The sequence below is a fragment of the Haliotis rufescens genome, unplaced genomic scaffold, assembly GCF_023055435.1.
Source record: "Haliotis rufescens isolate VD_foot unplaced genomic scaffold, xgHalRufe1.0.p SCAF_12, whole genome shotgun sequence".
Taxonomy (NCBI): Eukaryota; Metazoa; Mollusca; class Gastropoda; order Lepetellida; family Haliotidae; genus Haliotis; species Haliotis rufescens.
The window spans coordinates 419,460-438,503 of NW_025963802.1; the positions used below are offsets into that span (position 1 = coordinate 419,460).

Consider the following 19,044-nt stretch of genomic DNA (forward strand, 5'->3'; position numbering starts at 1 on the left):
GAGATCGACCTTTGTTCGTTACAGTATATTGTTTGTCTATTTTTTATTCCCTAATTTATATTTACCCAAATGCTTGTTTTCACAGCTTCTATTGTTCCGAATTGGCAGCCAGTCCGATAATCACCCGCTTTGTTATTTCTAACATCACAAAGGCTCGCACTGAACCATTTACTACATATTACACAACAGACAGTTAGTTTATGTAACACTCGGCCCAAGATAGGACAGATATTACTTTACCACAGAACATGGAGGACGGTGTGTCATTACCTGGCATGTCTGAAGTAGAGAATTCAGACATCCAGACAGAAAGTAGAAAAGGAACTTTTCTCTACCCAGTGGATAAATCTCCACCCCTCATCTTTCTGCCGCTTCATGGATTACAGGTATGGCATGTTTGTCTCCATTCCACTCGAGTCGTAAATAGAATATACAATAGTTGCGGTTAAGACTTTGGCTTATGCAGGGCACATACAGTGCAAATGAAACAGATAATAGCCACAGACAAAGATTTGGGCTTAAAAAGCAAAATAGTGGTGAAAATGATATGATTTTATCACTGAGAATCAATGATGACACCTGGTGTTCGCGGAAAGGGTTAGCACGTCCTTCCTTACCGTTAGCACCCACCACTCACAAATTGGCATAAAACGTATGTATTTGTCCTGTCTTACCGTGGCCTGCAAAGAAACCAGACACTGAAATGTTTAAAGGCGATTAACATTGCACAATTATTTGTGTTTGCAAGTGACCATGCGAGTTTTATTCATGTATTTTACATCAAAATATGTAATGTTTTCACAATAAATTCAGTTGCGCCTCCAAATCAGAGTCTCGGAGTAGAGGCGAGTTTCTAATGTAAACGTTTTTATCATTTCACAGTTATTTGTGTTTGCAAGTGACCATGTGAGTTTAATTTCATGTATTTCTGTACCAAGGTTAGAAAAATGGTGCTGTTTTCGCCAGGCAATAGTAGCCGTGTTTGCTTGAGGCGAGGTGCCGTTTTCGCCAAATGGTGCCGTTTTCGCCAAGTTACGTCTTGCTGAGGTGCCATTTTAGCTATAACCCATCGGTAGACCAGAAACTCGAGTGACGCAAAAACGATTTGTTTTTTGAAACTGCAAATGATATCCTACTTTTTTAACGTCTGCTATGCACAAGCGCTATTAACTTCGGTATTTCAAATGCCTTGATTTATAGTTTGTGGTTTTGATCTTGGGATAGCTGGTTATATTTCAATGATCACAAAGTCTACGAGTTGGCTATATCTTAGTGTAGCAATAATGGTAAGACATATTATGTCATCAATAAGAAGTGTTAATTCCAGATATATTAAATCGTCTATCTATACCCCGCATGAAGGAAATTTGAAGGCTTTGAGTGGTTCTTGTAGGCTTATATCCCCAATGGTAAGTACACCCGCCCCAGTAAATACCTGCAGATAATACCACATCCATGCCAAAATTCTATGTCACGGATAAAGTCTAAGCAAATAAGTCAACTGGAAGAGCTGATTACATGTATGAAATTGCGGGTAGACATCGTTGCATCAGTGTGAGGGGGCACGGGTGACTCAGTCGTCTAAGGTGCCGCGATTCGCATCCCTTGGGCACGCCAGAAACCTATGATTGTGGGTGCGAATCCCTCTTCGCCCCGATTATGTTTCTAGGTTTGTCAGCACCATACCCGTGTTCCTGGGTTTTACCGAAGTGGTAAACGTTCTGAGATCTGCATCAAACTGCGTTAAACACAACCCACTCACTCAATTTATCTGTTAAATCTATGATTTTAGTAGTTAGTTGGAATTGTGACATGCAATTATCTGTGTTGTTTATGTTGTCTAAAATCAAGCTTAATTATTGCTTGTGGCATAGGTTTGTCGTCCAACAGATTTGATCAAGAAGTAAACTGGAAGTGAAAGTGTAGACGGGCACGGGGTACATAGCTACACAGACTGACACACACACAGACAGACACACACACGCGGAACTTCTGATAACATACATATATTTTCAGTCAGGAAACTCACGGAAGTCAAATGAGCCTTACCCCTTCGGGGCACGGGATACCTAGTATACGGGATGTGTTTGTTAATTCACACACACACACACACACACACACACACACACACACACACACACACACACACACACACACACTCACACACACTCACACACACACACACACACACACACACACACACAGACAGCAGGAACAAGTACGTGTCTTGATTCGTTGGTTACAAAATACTGACTTGAAAGTGAAAAGTAAGCGTACGTATTTACGGGTGATGGAGGTACGTTGTGTTATCATACCGTGAAGTATTGACGATATCCGTCTAAATGCCCTGGTTACGGAGAATTAAGAACACGATTTCACTGTAAGTTGAAGTTTGATAGCGCCAGACAAGATAACAACAACAACAACAACAATCTTTTAACGTCTTTTGGGATGCCGCAGCCAGGGATCGAACCCGGACCTTCCGCTCTCCGGGCGGACGCTCTACATTAGACCACGGAGGCGGTAACAATTGGATGAAATGGCATGGGTGTGCACATCAAGACAACCTTGCTATCTATCTATTTCCTACTTCTACCACATCATAGTATGACGTCACTTCGTAGTCACCTGAGACATCAAAGCGGTGTCAATCATTTTAAGTATGGAGCGCTGTAAACATAAACATCAGTCATACACACCATATCTGATTTGTGATGTCTTGACCTTAATAGACCGCCTCTGTGGTCTAGCGGATAGGACGTCTGCCCGGAGAGCGGAAAATCGGTGGTTCGATCCAATGGGTTCCTCAAACCAAAAGACGTTAAAAGATGATATGTGTTATTACCAAATGTCCCAGGTTTAACTGTACTAAGAGTCTACATCCCAAATACAGCTCTGGCGAAGAAGTGATGGCTTAATCCCGATCACCCATTTCAACAGTTCTTAATCAAATAATGTTCTCCAAAGAAATACCACCAGGGAGAGAAATATCCGATGACAATGCACGACGGGAAGTGTGTACCGACCCGCGCCCTGCGCCCCGTGGACCTTTTCATAGTTCTCTGTCTGGGATTGATTTGAGGAATTTGACAAACTGAGCTGCACCATATCAAACCCACATAACGGTACCTATTACGCATACAATCTCAGATCACTTATCAATGTTTTTCATTCAGTTACTGTTACATGTACAAACTAATGGCATTTGTGATATCATTGTCATTTAATGGATGAAAGTCATGATCCAAATGTCCCGTGTTAAGGATATAGAGATTTCGTACGATTATGGAAAAGGTTTTGTTACTTTTATTCATTCCGTGATAAATGAAGTTACATAAGATCAGTCGAGTGGCATGGCCAATATCATCATCATTGTTCCAAGCACATCCTTAAGCTCCTTGTCTACCAGACATGCAAGTTGATTCTCGCTTCTATGTACTTTGCCATCTTCAGGTCATCGTCATCCACAGAACAACTATAGCTTCAGGTTTAAACTCAACTACTGAAGGCCCATTAAGACACAAACATTATACATCTGTGAGCGTGGCGTCCTTCAGAGACCATCGCCCGTCACACTTTAATGCTCTTTAGAAGTTGAAGAGCCTCTCTCACAAACATCCCCGAATTGATATTGTAACAAGAGCTGCACTGTTCGTATTTTCCCCTCCTGGATAATGTAAAACGACAATTCTCTTCATTGGTTGGTTTGTTTTTATTTTTTTGCAATCGAAATTTTGCAATTCACACGTGTCTTAGCGGACATGAATGGCGCCATCATCATTTTCAGATTCTGTTTCTGAGTCATTCATATTTCCAAAGCGTCGAACGCAACTGGTTTTCCGAGTGTTTAGCTGATACATTGTCTACATGTAGTGAATGAGTTACATAATGTCGAGGGTCATTTCAAGTTGGTAAATCAGTGGAGGGGAATTGGCTACTTGCCCATTTCACCAGAAGCTTAATTTATTGGTTAAATCCCCTTGTTTTGAATTCGCCAATTTAAGCATAAGTTCCTGTGCATAAAGACACTGATCAGCACGGAGGGGACCACAGTTGGTGCCCACGGAGTGCCTAATTCTGGCCTATATGTCCAACCACCAAATTATACAAAGATATTATTCAATGAAGAAGTCCAGCATTTCACATATTGTTTTCTAAGTAAACTTTGAGTTAGTCTATGAATACTCCTAAATCACTGACGTAACCAAAATGTGATGACAATTCCGAGGATTGGGCTTGAAGCATCTCATCGTTTATTTCTCCGTTCTGGAATAACTCTTGTGGACCACGAATTAAGAAATCTTCCCATAAATATATTCAAATAACGAGAAAGAACTTTGGTTTGACCTTTGTAATTACTTGCTAATAATTACACATATCTGTTTCAGGAGGCTATTCTTAGCATTTCTGGAGTATTGTCAGCTTCAGTCATCCTTGCCAATCAGATCGGAGCTGGTGATTTACCGGAAGAGAGATCACAGATCATAAGTCTGTTCCTTTTCACAACTGGCATTGCGAGTTTATTACAGGTCTGCATGGGGTGTCGGTATGTAGAGATTACTACACATTTCGTCTACGTGAGAAAGTTTGAAAAATAAAATTCTTATTCTTTTCAGGATTCAATGTTTGATTTCCCTCGAGACCATTTAAAGCGAATGCGCTGACAATAAATTATTTCAGTATTACAAACTCACTTTGAATAAATGTAAAATAGAAATAGACCGTGAGGAGGCTAGTTTAGCGCGGAACTATCAGATTCTTCTATTTCAAGAGATAAAATCACTTCAAGTATACAAAGATTACGAAAAGAAAAGTATCCTGGTACTGACAACGTAATACGCGAGTTTTTAAAGAATTCATCAGATATAATTGTCCCTAATTAAGAAGTCTTTGTTTAATACAAAAACTACACCGAAAAATATTCTTAGATATCATCAATAGAAGTTTGGTATTTGGGGCTGAATCATTTCAGAAAATAGACGAGGCACAAGCTAATCTTATAAGAGGGTAAAAGAATCTTTTTGTGTTCCATTCCTCAATTCAACGTTATTTATCAAGTTAAGTAGGTAAACTTTATGCCCTTGTTGTAGATTATTCCAAAGCATTGAACTCTGTTAACCATGTTAAACCTTGGGCCTTGCTAAAATTACGAGAGTAAGCAGTAAGATGTTGAAACTATTATCAAGTATCTATGAACAAATACAGGCTTTCGCTAATGGCAAGTACTCAGAAAAGTTTGAATGCAATGTAGGTTTTCGACAAGGATGTATATTAAGTCATTTTCTCTTCACTTTCCTTATAAACGAGCTGGCAGACGAAATACAAAATAATTGCTAAGGTGGTATCCAGCTGCACCCAGATATTGTTGATTTTGTCAACACAAAAAGACCGAAGCTACTGTATTTATCAAGGAGAGAGAGAGAGATGTTTTTGTTTTTTGAGAGAGAGAGAGAGAGAGAGAGAGAGAGAGAGATGGTTTTACAAAGACAGTTCTCTGGATGTAGTTACAAGCTATAAAAATTTAGGAGTACATTTTCCTATTAAATTATCTTGGGATCTTCATTCAATACAGGCTGCAACACAAGCAAAGAAAATTCTCTATAGGAAACTGAAAAGTCTAAGAACTATTGAGAGTTTTGTTTTTTTTCTATTTTTAATATTCATATATATGGTTTTACACAGCATTTAGGAGAAATTGGCTTCACACATTGTACCCATGTGGGGAATCGAACCCGGGTTTTTGGCGTGACGAGCGAACGCTTTAACCACTAGGCTACCCTACCGCCCCCACAGTGATATGGTTCTTTTATTTGCTTGTTGTTTAACGCCGCACTCAGCAATATTACAGCTATATGACGGAGGTCTCTAAATAATCGACTCTGGACCAGACAATCCAATTTGACATCATGGACATCGATCCAAGCATTTGGGATATAAGAACATGCATCAACCAAGTCAGCGAGCCTGACCACCCAAGTACCATCGGTCTATGGCCTTTCAGTATTTCTGTAATTGATTGATTTATAGATTGATTGATATATTTGTTACGTTCATAGTTCTGTTTTTGACCTGAAGTTAACAGTGTTTGAGCAACTGTTTTCAGCGGAGTAACGTTTCGATAACGTTTGCATATTTTTATATCAAATCCAATTTTCAAGTGTATAGTTTCCTTGCCCGGCAGTTGATCCTGCAAGCTATTATAACAAAGCATTTTATCTAAAGGAGATATCATGGTGAGTCACACGACGCTTGCTCAAATCGTGTTTGATCAGAGTTACACCATTCAAGGTTTTAGTAAAGTTTTAGAACAATTTGTGGAGGACATTTACAAATGTACAAATCAGTGACCAAAATTATGTCCAGTGCAGTTAATTCCCTGTTTCTACTTGTAGCATATGTGTTTGCCAAGGTTTTTCTCACGGTGATTACTTGACTTGCATGTGCATGTACAACCTAGATAAGCGTAAGTTGGAAAACATATTTGTCCGTGTGTCCACATTTCACAGATTACATTCTTTTGGACGAAGTCTATCTGAGTACATGCAAACGTTTTCAGACAGACAAAACCAACTATCGATTTCTAGATAAAACGCTTGAAAAGATACATATCGTTTGGTCAACTCACCCACATGCCGAATCCACGGCGATATACCTCAGAAGCCTGAAGAATTAATTGGCCAACATTTGAAGGCAACAATGCCGGGTTTACCTTTACATCATCTTTGTTTAACACCATTTCGCAATGGGAAAATCGTTTGGAAATTAAGAAAGACAGTCCATATTAAGATCACCAATAGTGTCGACGAATTTATTTGAGGAAGAAGAAGTTGTTTGAACACGACTCAGTGATGTATGTAAAATCTGGTTGTTGTTGTTATAAGGTTACAATGTGTCTCAAAAACATTAGAAAAATGTAACAAATAAAACCGTTTATAGCTGCAATGAGAAGCCTATTCTTGACATTTCAAATTTATCATTGGATTGGTTCCAGGTTATAGTCCATTAGCTAATGAAACAAGCAGAGAGACAAGATATATTTCATTTGTAGCACCCGGAGAGAGTCACAAAGTCACTAGAGAGATGAGCAATCTGGCACGTAGGTTTCGGTATTTTTCCGATTACGACACACATGAGTTCATGGTCATATCTAACTTTTAACGAATCAAAATGAGGTATTGTGACATGTGACGAAGACAGGCCAGGCCCGAACACGGTAAAATGATACCTTCAACATTAAGAGAGGAGAGCGCGGTTTGCATTCAAGTTTTCCCCATTTAGTGACAAGTCTGGCCAGTCTGATTCTGTCCTGTATTGATAGATGGGCTAAGAGTTAGTAAAACTATGTGAGTATAAAGCTGGTGTTGCGTTTCTTTCTTATGCGAATATTAATGCTGATACACACAACTTGGAGTAAGCGCCGTTAGTCCAATCACTCCTTGACGGAGCCGAGCCGCTGCGGACAAGGCGAATTGCAAAGTCATGGCGTATTTGACCATAATGACCAGGAGCGGCAATACTTTTGGTAACTGTAGTAGGGTCGCACTTGACGCCCGAAAGCAGTTACGACATGGTATTCATATTTTTTGTAATATTAAAACAGATTCTCACTGATGTGGTTCAGATTTATAGTTCAATGAAATGATCATTGTGTTGCAGATTACCAGTCATTCAAGGTCCTAACTCGTCATATCTCATTGCAATTGGTGCCATTCTCAGTGCCCCAAGATGGAGTGATGGTAGGTAGCAACTGACCGCATCCCATAATCAGAGCGCTTCATGTCTCGGGAATGTGAGGAGGTAAGGTGCAATGGGGTTAAGGCTTGTGTATAGGACTTTCCGCTTGGATTGACAAAGTCAAAACAAAGTTAATTTGTCTAGGAAGTTTAACCTGAGCTACAGGACTATCAATGATCTGACATCGTTGAATAATCATCAAATAGCCAATTCCCATCCATGATTTACCCACCTAAACTGGAAATGAAGGAGACGAATGAAACCAAATCGTTTGTTTCACATTTAGATATATGTATAAAGATTCAAAAACTGTGACAGAAATATCTCCACATGACTGTATGACAAGAATGGTGACGTTTACTTCAATAGTAGAGTTTACTTTATGTCGAGCAATATTCCAGCAGCAGCATCCTCTGGTGTCTGCAATTCACAACTTTTGAGGAACAATCGAGCATGCTCTTTCTACCAAGATTTCAAAGAGCGTCAGAGTGGTTCAATCAGAGTTTGAACATTCAGGGACTCGGTAAAGCCATCAAAACGTTTTATGGAAGATACATGGAGGACATTTTGTCAGTGACAAAAATTATGTCCGATGCAATGCTCTATTTGGACTTGTACCATATGTTCCCGTGTGTTTTCGGGTGAGCTTTACTTTGCAAGTGTTTATGACCTGTGTCACCGTTGGGGAAGGATGCTGGATAACTCCTGGTATTATCACTATTTTAAGGTGATTCATGAATACCTACTCACGATATATACACAAAGAAAAAAGTAAAGCACACCCCTATTTCTGAACCATGACAAATGGCCAAAATCATGGCATTGGATGACTGACCACAGGAACCATACAATCGACTGCTGTTAACAGAGACATATATGAAATTGGTTTTGTCGCTGTTATTTCACGTCGTGTTCACTGCACTAATATAGCGGCGTTAATGCACGGGTATGTCTGGTTGTACTAGTTCGGACTAATACCGGTTTTGTAGTGCTAGCCCTCTAGGATACCATGCCCAGGATGCTCCACCCAGTCTACTGACTCAGAGCCATCCAGGTCTTGCCTTATACCCCTAATCCCTTGCGCCAAGCAGAGTAAAAACAAGAACTATCTTTTAACTTTAACCATCCCGCTTCCCGGCAGACGCCTCATCCACAAAATCACAGAGGCGGTTGCAAATTGCAGGATGTTGTTGATTTTTAATTGCATGCAATGATCTCTCTCAACAGAATCTCTGGTTCAGGATGAATCTGCGAATGTCATCTCATCTACCTGGAAGATCCGAATGAGAGAGGTACAAGTGATTATTCTCCTCGATTCTTTGAGCTTTAGTCTCGACTGGTGAATTCAATGATAGAAAACTCGATTTAACATTAACAGAATACACAGAAGTGAGAATGCATATAACACAACAATGTGTCTAATTACTATTAACCATGTTTCAGATCCAGGGTAACCTGATGCTGGCGTCTGGAGCTCAGTTTCTTCTGGGAGTCTCGGGAACTCTGGGGTTCCTCCTCCGGTTCATCGGTCCTCTGACAGTGGCTCCAACCGTACTTGTCCTCGGAATTACGCTCTGTCGGTACATGATACCACTGTGTGAACAACACTGGGGCATAGCCAGCTTGTAAGTGGTCAGGGAGTACTAATACTAAATGATAATCAAATATGTTCGAAATTTATATAAGGTTTGTAAAGCTGCTATCCCAGGTTTTGTAAGGCTACTATCCCAAGTAAAAAAGCAAATGTTTTCACACATGGAAATACTTGTGTACAGTGAAATTGTTTTTGTTGTTTGTAGCATATAAAATAGCACAAATAGTCACAACATATCAACAACTAATAACATGTTGAAGTTGTTTACATAGTACACAGTCTACTTATGTCATGAGCACGGGCTTTGTATATTCCAATATAGCGTAATCAAGCAATACAATGAATCCTGTTTGAAAATACTAGCTTCCCCACTCATTTTATTATATTCACGTTATTATCCGAAAGCGGCGTTCAACCTCACGCATGCACGCTCGCATGTACACAACACCATCCCACCTAGACACCCATCCAGACACCCATGCCCAGCTTATCAAGTGAGGATTAAGATACGGTCATGGTGATTGTGATTACATCGATTACTTATATTCACGGTCGGTATCTTCACAGATCGATCTTGCTCATGTTCGGGTTTTCCATCTTTCTGGCGAACGTCAAACTTCCATTTCCTGGGTGCAGCAGGGAGAAGAAGTGTCACGTGACTCACTATCCGATATTTCAGCTGAATGCAGTGAGTATATAACTGATGACACAGATTGCCTTTTCACGAGATAAACGAACCCATTTTATAAGCATTATGTAGTGCATTCGTCAGTTAACCCCTCAATGTTTTTAAATTCTGATCAAACAATGGTAAATCTCATGACTATATTTTTAAATTAGGACCAAACAGTGGTAAATCCCATGACTATCTATCTATCTATCATATCAACAGATTGAGTCTATGTATTAATTGAAGTAAAAGCAAACCATTCGTGAAGTTTATGCTTGTCTCTGTCTTCAGGTGGTTCTAGCTATCGGGGTGACTTGGTGTTTGTGTCATGTGCTAACTGTCACAGATGTGTTGTCCAGCAACTCCACTAGCCATGGTCACATGGCCAGAACTGACGTCCGAACAAGCGTCCTCCACGATGCTCCTTGGTGGTATTTCCCACTGCCATGTAAGCACGAGTAAAATCATTGCTCTTCGACGTGAAAACGCATAACATTATCCTGTACAATATTGAAATATGAAGTGTACTTTATCCAGTCCTTATTTGAAGATTGATTGGCTCATCTTGTTTAATTACTCCAGCTATATGACAAATATGTGTAGATATATGTACATAACAAGTCTGGACCAGTTAATCTCTTAGGTAATACAGACAAACAGACAGACAGAAGATTATATTAGGTCAACGACCAAAATAGTACATAAATAACAATGTAACATTCAAGAGCAAAGCATCACATGATCTCCCACCCACCCATCCCCGACACACCATCTTGCCAACCCCGGAGGCATACACTCCAAATAATGAAATTCTTTACGTTTATTCATTTTGTGATGGACACCTTTGGCCAACATTTAATATGATTTTTTTCATTGATATTTTGTAATAGTGGGATGCATTTAACAATAGTACGATTTGCTCTATGGTGATATCATGTACATCCACTACGTATAGATGAATATAACGACCAGCACACCACGCTATGATTTTACACAAGGAGGACATGCTTAATGAATTCATAATAAATGAAATGACTGTTAAATTACATCTGCATATGGGGCTTTCAGTATTATCGCAAATAAATGGGTTTAACTCCACTTTAAAACGTATTGTCATTTACAGGAGCGTTATCTTAAGACAAAGCCCACAGTGACGCAAGTAGTATTCATTACAAAAACCATGGGTCATAATCGGGGCGAATCTGGGATTCGAACCTTCTACAACAGTACTAACAAATGATATTATTTATTTCCAGTTCAGTTCGGAACGCCGACCATAAGCTCTTCTGGTTTTGCTGCCATGTTAGTCATCACCATGGTTACCATCATCCAGGCACCAGGATTTTACTCTGCAACAGCCACTGTAGTAGAGTTACCTCCCCCTCCTGCCCACGCCTTGAACAGAGGGATTACAGTGGACGGAATGACCAGTGCAATCAGCGGCATGTTGGGAGGGGTGTGTTCGAGCGTCGTGTACATTCAGAGCCTCGGGGTGGTCACTGCGACAAAGGTAGGCTAGAGATAAGATGTCATGCCACATCACAACGTGTTTCACTGTAGGGGGCAAATTCAACATTAGTTTTGTATTGATCACTTCAGAGGCTAAAATCAAATTTGGTAGTTTCTTCCAATGATTCCAGCTACCGTTATTCCTGGTTTAGTGCACCAAGGGCTGTCACATCCACATGGATGATTGTCTGAGCTCCGATCTACACCAGTGGCTAATGTTTGAAGGACCCATCCAAACCAGTGGCTAACTGTACGAACACCGATACAAACCAGGGGTGGACATTGTGAACATCGATCCATACCATTGTGTTGTCACTCCACTCATCACGGCTTACTGTACACAGACTCAGGACATGCACCTCAACAGTGAGGATCATAATTAGTGGCACCGTTCTTCCATTCTTCCGAGTACATTCACGACCAGGATATATTACAGACCAGGTGTATTTAAATTCTTCATTTGTATAAATCTAGTTCAAAAGATCTTATTATGGGATTCGAAACCATTTCAAGGCTTGTAGTAAGTACAACTGTCAACTGTGCTGCTTTTTAATGTACGCCGTTTTCTAATCAACAGGTTGCGAGTCGTATGGTGTTTGTGTCAGCTGCCTTGATTCTGATGGTAGGAGGAGTTGTAGGCAAGGTGGGGGCGCTGTTCACAATCATCCCTGACCCTGTGGTGGGCGGGGTCAACTTGGTGGCAACGAGCACCGTGACGGCAGTGGGCGTGTCCATGTTGCACACGGTCGATCTGTCTTCCTCCAGGAACCTGCTCATCCTGGGGACATCTGTCACACTGGGGATCCTCCTCCCAGACTGGATGGCCGCCAACGAAGACTCTATCAACACAGGTATTACGATCTCATCCACCCGAGAGGTAGCTGTGTAAGGCATGGTTCTCAGATATCATCACGCCATGTTGTAAGCGTGTTGTTTGATTGTTTGGTGATGTATAAAATGGGCGATGGTTCAAGTGGCAAGCTGTCATGGAATACTTAGCTTTAATCAGGATAATGTATGACAGTAACGTAATAATAACATTGTCACACCGAGACATGATTTCACCCAGAACGAATGTCTGGGTTTCAGGTTCATACTCAGTAAACTGCTCCATTTTTCTGTTGCTGCCCGTCGTGCTGCTGTCAACGGCAATGTTTGTAGATATTTCTTTGAGTTTGAGGCAACGCGGGATTTGATGAAGTGCTGGTGGTGCTGCTGTCAACTGCCATGTTTGTAGATATTTCTTTGTGTTTTAGGCAACGAGGGATTTGATCAAGTGCTGGTGGTGCTGCTGTCAACACCCATGTTTGTAGATATTTCTTTGTGTTTTAGGCAACGAGGGATTTGATCAAGTGCTGGTGGTGCTGCTGTCAACACCCATGTTTGTAGATATTTCTTTGTGTTTTAGGCAACGAGGGATTTGATCAAGTGCTGGTGGTGCTGCTGTCAACACCCATGTTTGTAGATATTTCTTTGTGTTTTAGGCAACGAGGGATTTGATCAAGTGCTGGTGGTGCTGCTGTCAACACCCATGTTTGTAGATATTTCTTTGTGTTTTAGGCAACGAGGGATTTGATCAAGTGCTGGTGGTGCTGCTGTCAACACCCATGTTTGTAGATATTTCTTTGTGTTTTAGGCAACGAGGGATTTGATCAAGTGCTGGTGGCGCTGCTGTCAACACCCATGTTTGTAGATATTTCTTTGTGTTTTAGGCAACGAGGGATTTGATCAAGTGCTGGTGGTGCTGCTGTCAACACCCATGTTTGTAGATATTTCTTTGTGTTTTAGGCAACGAGGGATTTGATCAAGTGCTGGTGGTGCTGCTGTCAACACCCATGTTTGTAGATATTTCTTTGTGTTTTAGGCAACGAGGGATTTGATCAAGTGCTGGTGGTGCTGCTGTCAACACCCATGTTTGTGACCATGTTCCTGGGCTGCATCCTGGACAGTACGGCTCCAGGTATAATCTGTCGAATAACTGAATATCTTTGACGCCGTTGTGAGCATTATTTCAGATAGACATAAATCAATAGTTAAGATATCGCAGATTTGGACCTACTGAAGGTTCCAGGTCAACTCTGTCCGGAAAACATGAACATGTTGTAAAATCAGAGCCTGGCTTCTGGTCATTGCCTGAGTTTACAGTTTTTCACGGTGTAAAGAAGTTGTATTATCCGATATCCACGGACGTTATGAACTCGTCCCGATACTCTTCCCTGATGGTAGGCAATAATCATAGAATACACTAGTTGTAGGTTTCAGAGTCAATAAACATCAGATTCTGCACTTTCTCACACACCGCTTTATTCTGTGATGTATCCAAACAGTCCATGTTTAACCCATACGAAGCGGGTCCAAGCTGAAACTATATAAAACAACAAACTTACTTCCATGTCCTCATGTCCGAAACACAGCCAGCTTGTCTTGTCACAATAAAAATTCACTCCGTAATAATCCAAAAAAACGGTAAATACGGTAATAACATGCACGCATCACAACACGGTGGTAACTCTCAATTAATTCTTGCTTTTAACGAACAATTTATTAAATTACACCCCTTTCATAAATAAATATATCATACATGCATATGCAATGTATTACTTACAAATTTCTTGTCAGAATCAAAGCGTTGACAACAGCCGTACATCAGATTATCACTCACAGCGATGCACACTTACAAATTTCATAAAGGCATGGTTGTCGCAAACATCTGCTGCCATCAAGTGATAATTTCCGTCACTGAATATATATAGTCTTTATTCATTAGGTATTGTAGGCCACAGACTAAGTATAAAATACAGAGTAGACAGTGAGAGAGAAACATTATAATGCAAAAGTATATTTTAGGTGATTTACACAAGACGTAGTTTCATTGCTTTGTAAATGAATACGGATAGATTTTGAATGATTAATACATTATTTGATGCCATTAAAATACATATGTATGGGACCCGTGAAGATTCTGGGGTAGAATAGGTCTTCAGCAACCCATGCTTGCCGTAAAAGGTGACTATGCTTGTCGTAAAAGGCGACTAACGGGATCGGTGCTCATGATGTCAATCACTGGATTGTCTTGTCCAGACTTGATTATTTACAGACCGCCGTCATATAACTGGCATACTGCAGAGTGCGGTGTTAAACAACAAACCAACCAACCAAACAAACAAACAGTACATATGTATGGAGGGGTCACCATGTTGCATTTTACGCCCATTTTTGCGTTTTAGCAGATAATGGAGACCGCCATTCTCTGTCGATGACGTACGATATTTCTTTACTAATGACATGGTTCCATAGATATAATTTATATTATGGGCACATCACACAGGGGCTTGTAACGTAAAACAGTAAGCTACAAGGTGTATTGTGACAACCAGCGTCAGTGCTATGTTCATTCATGTGTCTCCGAAGAATGACGGTATACATTCTGAGCAGGGGTTCGGCTCCGAATCGAAAAATCACATTTTGAGATTCCGCAGATGCCGTTCACAAGGTGCGGTTCAGACTGTTTTCATCTGCCGTATTCGACGTAATAAGCGCTCCGCTATAATAAGAGCCCACGGCGATATTTGCTAATATACTGGCTAGTGAACAGTCCCAATTAGCACCTTATTGATTGATCAATGTACACAAGACTTATGTATTGGTGTATAATACGCACTCGTGTGTTATATGCACCCTTAATTACGGGCAATTAAATTCTGGAAAAATATATCTGTCGTGTATAATACGCACAGACCTTTCGTTTATATCACTTCAGGCTGTCAGCATAAACCACAAATTTTACAATCTTTCGACTCTTTCTAATAAGTTATATTCTAATAAGAGCCCCCTATTTCTAATTTTGAGAGCGTCCTAGGCGCTTATTCCATCGAATACGGTATGTCATTATGTTCCAATTCCCTGCTAAGAATTTGTATTGGAAAATGAGTTAATCTACATTTATTTATCTCAACTTCATCTCGACTCCGGCCTTTTGCATTTGTGTCTCATTATGCAGCTTCTGTTTTTGCATGATATGCGTGTACAGTTTTATAGGGTTATTCACGGTGAACATTCTTGAAGTCGCCCTCGAACGAATGTGGTGTGTTTCATCCCTTTCCTTTATTTAGTACTGGCGCTGGTTGTGACCACATCTTGCAGCGGCTATGTTTTAAGCTATATGTCTCTGTACCACAACAACTGTGTTTACGTCACTAATATTCCATCACTTCTCATAGGAGGAATGAATTCTCACTCAGGCTTTTCCCCTGCAGGTACACATGAGGAGCGTGGCATGGCGAAACCTGATTTAACAGCACCGCGTGACGGTCACGTAACGACTGATGACCCGTACAGGTTGCCTTACGTCTCCACTTTCATGGACAGGCTCAGGTGCTGTTCTTATTTCCCAGTGTCCCCGACATTCGACAAAGAAATCACGTGTAAACAGTGTCACAAGGGAGAAAAGTATGCCATGGAATAAAATTTGAATTGAGTGACGTATAACAATTTTCTTCTTGTTCTTGTTACAGACCGATCATTTGGATATTCTTTTGGGTTTTTAATAAAAATTATGAGCCTGAATTCTTGTTTTTTTAAAAACGCACATCTTGCAACAATGTTATTTTTATAGCAGGTACATTTTTCAACACCTGAAGCATAATTTTGTTTTCAAGAATTATCGGGGACAATTTATATTTTTCGATAAAATTCTAAAGATTTATCCTTAAACTGGCGTCGACAAAACTCGTACTAATCTCAAGTCTTATAAGTATCCAAGTTCGCAACAGCAACATAACCTGCTGGGCAAAAAGAGAGTATACACTTGAAAAGTGGGTTTGACGAAAAGAGTACAAACGTTATTAAATCGTTACAGGGATGAAAACAGTCGCCGAAACACTGCAACCTTTATGTCTAACCCTATCACAAACATAACATTAACATTTACCCTAATACTATATCCTCCAGTGGTCAGAATGTGCTCGGATCTGAGCAGAGATTGTGGAGTTTCAAGTTACAAAATGACACTCCATTAACAGACTCAGTGCTGGTCCTTATGCAGAGGGGCCTTGGGATGGTGTATCTTTGAGACAGATAACGGAGATCATATTACCAAGCAAACACCACTGTGTAACAAAGTACTAAACCTTACCCTAACTCTAGATCCAGATCGACATACTTTGGATACTATTTACAATATGTCTCGGTTCATACAGACAACCGAACACCCAAACCAAATTCGCAACATCCCAGCTGCCTCAGCATTTTGATTTGACTCAGCATCAGTACCAGGAAACACAAGTTAGTGTTATGCCTTTAAGCTATAAGCGGACAGTTTTGTGCCTCGTTCTGTTTATAACGAAGTCATTAATACTTCAAGTTGTGATTTTGTCAATCAAGCAGAAATTGAATCCTGTACAGATACATATTCTTACCGAACTTTTAGGCCCGGTTGTCAATAAAACAAATACAAGTATTTTCTACTATCATATTTGTTGAGGGATTTTTTTAATTAAATAAAGTTAAACATAATAATGGTTGTTTGTGTTTTAAAATATTGATTTACTTTGAGGTGTTTTCATTACTAAGGAATAATCACAAAGAAAATAGCTCAGTTGCGAAACCAAACAATTGAGTTAACTCTTAATTTGTTCAATTTAACATTGGTGAATCGACAAGCTTGTAAATATAAACTAAAATCGACATACCTATTTTTAACATCAATTTAAGGTTTTTAAATGTTAGGAAATTAATATGACATTTATTTACGAAATTGTCATCTGAAAACAATATATTTATCAGTGTAGTTCCAATTTATGCCTCGGGGCAGTCGTCTAAGGCGTCAATTCGCTGTGCAGAGTTGCGTCCCTTGGACATGCCAGAAACATATGGTTGTGGGTTCGAATCCACGTTCGCCCCGATTATGTTTCTAGGTTTGTCAGCACCATACCTGTGCTCATGGGTTTCACCGAAGTGGTAAACGTCTGAGACCTGCATTACTAGTACTTCGGGTTTTCCCCTCACATTAAGCTGACACGCCCTGATATAACTGGAATACTGTTAAAAGCGGGTTACAATATAGTGTTTGTTAACAATTTGATATTCACAGATCCGTTTTGACTAACGTTTTTCTTTTCAATAGGAATCAATGGTCCGTTTTGGCTCTGGTCCAATTTAACACGTATCAATCAGAAAGAATCGCATGGGTGAATCATTGTGGGATATGCAAGATCTGTGTAAGATGTCTGCGAATATTAACTCGTTGAGTTTATGATATATACGCATACTGTAATTTATATACACAAATTTTGAAATGTCTTCCTCATGTCTACCATGAAACGTTTTGAAAGCATTGCTGACGCCGTGAATATTGTAACCTTGATTAAACAACTTTAGAGTCCTATGGCGCTCTTTGGAATCCTCGTAGAAAGGGCATGCTCGAATGTAGATGGACCTGTGGAATATTGTTCGACATGAAGGGAAAGTGGACTACATGTATTGCAAAGTTGAAATCATGCGAGGATGTGAGGATGTTTTGTCACTCTGAATCACTATGCATAGATCTAAATATGAAACAGATGAGGCAGTTTCATTGATTTCTTTTATTTCCAGTTCAGATGGGTAAATCAGTGGAAGGGAATTGGCTTTTTAGCCGTTATTGAATGATATCAAATCATCGCTATACCAGTTAAACGTCTTTGCCAAACTGCCAAATTGGCCATTTTGTTTTGCCAATTCGATTAAAATGCATACAGAAAAAAGAAGGGAGCACAACTGGTGCCCATGTGAATGCCTACTTCTTCTCGAAATGTCCTATCCCCTAATTTTATATATATGTTATCTGTGAGGATGTCCATCATTTCACATATTGATTTAACATGCCAAAAAAGAGACAGTAAATGTTTATTCATAGCAATTAAGGAAAAGGATACGCTAAAAAAGAAGCAGTGAATAATAAGCCTTTGATATTTTCTTAGAGTGTAAGATAGCTAACTGATATTAACTATCAACCCACAATAATTAATGATGAGTCATACTTGTAAGCAAGAGCAATATGTTAGGATGCCCTTTTGTGAAATCATGCTGTAAGTATGGATCAAGCATCTGTCAACAGTTGTTAGTATTTGAATTGTGTGTGCGCGCTCTGACACAGTATGCTGACTCTGAGCGGACCTGTCCTTGTTTCATACTCTCAATAGCGAGCGCCGACGGGACGCCCTCCAGGCAAACGCTCTATCCACTGGACCGCGGAGGCAGTTGAACGACATTCTGCTTTTAAGAGTGTGATTTGAATCAACGCATCACTCAGGTTTAAACTTCTAAAGAAGAAAATTATAAAGATATGTAGTGCATAAAACTAGCCAAAGAAGACCTCAGAAAACAGCCATTTATGTGAGCTGAACTCCAGTTAATAAAATAGCTAATTATCTATTTACAGAACACGAAGTCATATCAAGTGTAGATGATATATTTGCGAGTTTATTTTAATAAACGTGTGTTTTTCCTTTGATGTTGGATTGCACACTCAGTCAGGCATGACGTTATTCCTATACAA

At 39.9% G+C, this 19,044-nt stretch overlaps 1 protein-coding gene across 2 annotated transcripts; it reads left to right on the forward strand.

Annotated features, from left to right (window-relative positions):
- The first annotated feature begins 138 nt into the window (after window positions 1-138).
- On the forward strand, window positions 139-16,073 carry LOC124117271 (solute carrier family 23 member 2-like). Of its 2 annotated transcripts, XM_046479076.2 has the most exons (11): window positions 139-386; window positions 4,389-4,546; window positions 7,657-7,736; window positions 8,962-9,026; window positions 9,178-9,359; window positions 9,896-10,016; window positions 10,290-10,446; window positions 11,255-11,508; window positions 12,085-12,358; window positions 13,372-13,467; window positions 15,764-16,073. In XM_046479076.2, the coding sequence occupies exons 1-11, from the start codon at window positions 249-251 to the stop codon at window positions 15,970-15,972; spliced, it is 1,734 nt and encodes a 577-aa protein (XP_046335032.2). In that variant the 5' UTR covers window positions 139-248; the 3' UTR covers window positions 15,973-16,073. The 2 variants fall into 2 exon arrangements, with proteins under 2 accessions (XP_046335032.2, XP_046335034.2); XM_046479078.2 differs by lacking the exons at window positions 13,372-13,467; window positions 15,764-16,073 and adding an exon at window positions 12,764-13,341.
- The last annotated feature ends 2,971 nt before the right edge of the window (window positions 16,074-19,044 follow it).

Excerpts from the sequence above, each read along its gene's own strand:
- LOC124117271 (XM_046479076.2), top strand. The coding sequence starts at position 249 with ATGGAGGACGGTGTGTCATTACCTGGCATGTCTGAAGTAGAGAATTCA. Across the intron at positions 9,027-9,177 it reads GGAAGATCCGAATGAGAGAG|ATCCAGGGTAACCTGATGCT; the intron begins GTACAAGTGATT and ends ACCATGTTTCAG. Across the intron at positions 11,509-12,084 it reads GGGTGGTCACTGCGACAAAG|GTTGCGAGTCGTATGGTGTT; the intron begins GTAGGCTAGAGA and ends TCTAATCAACAG.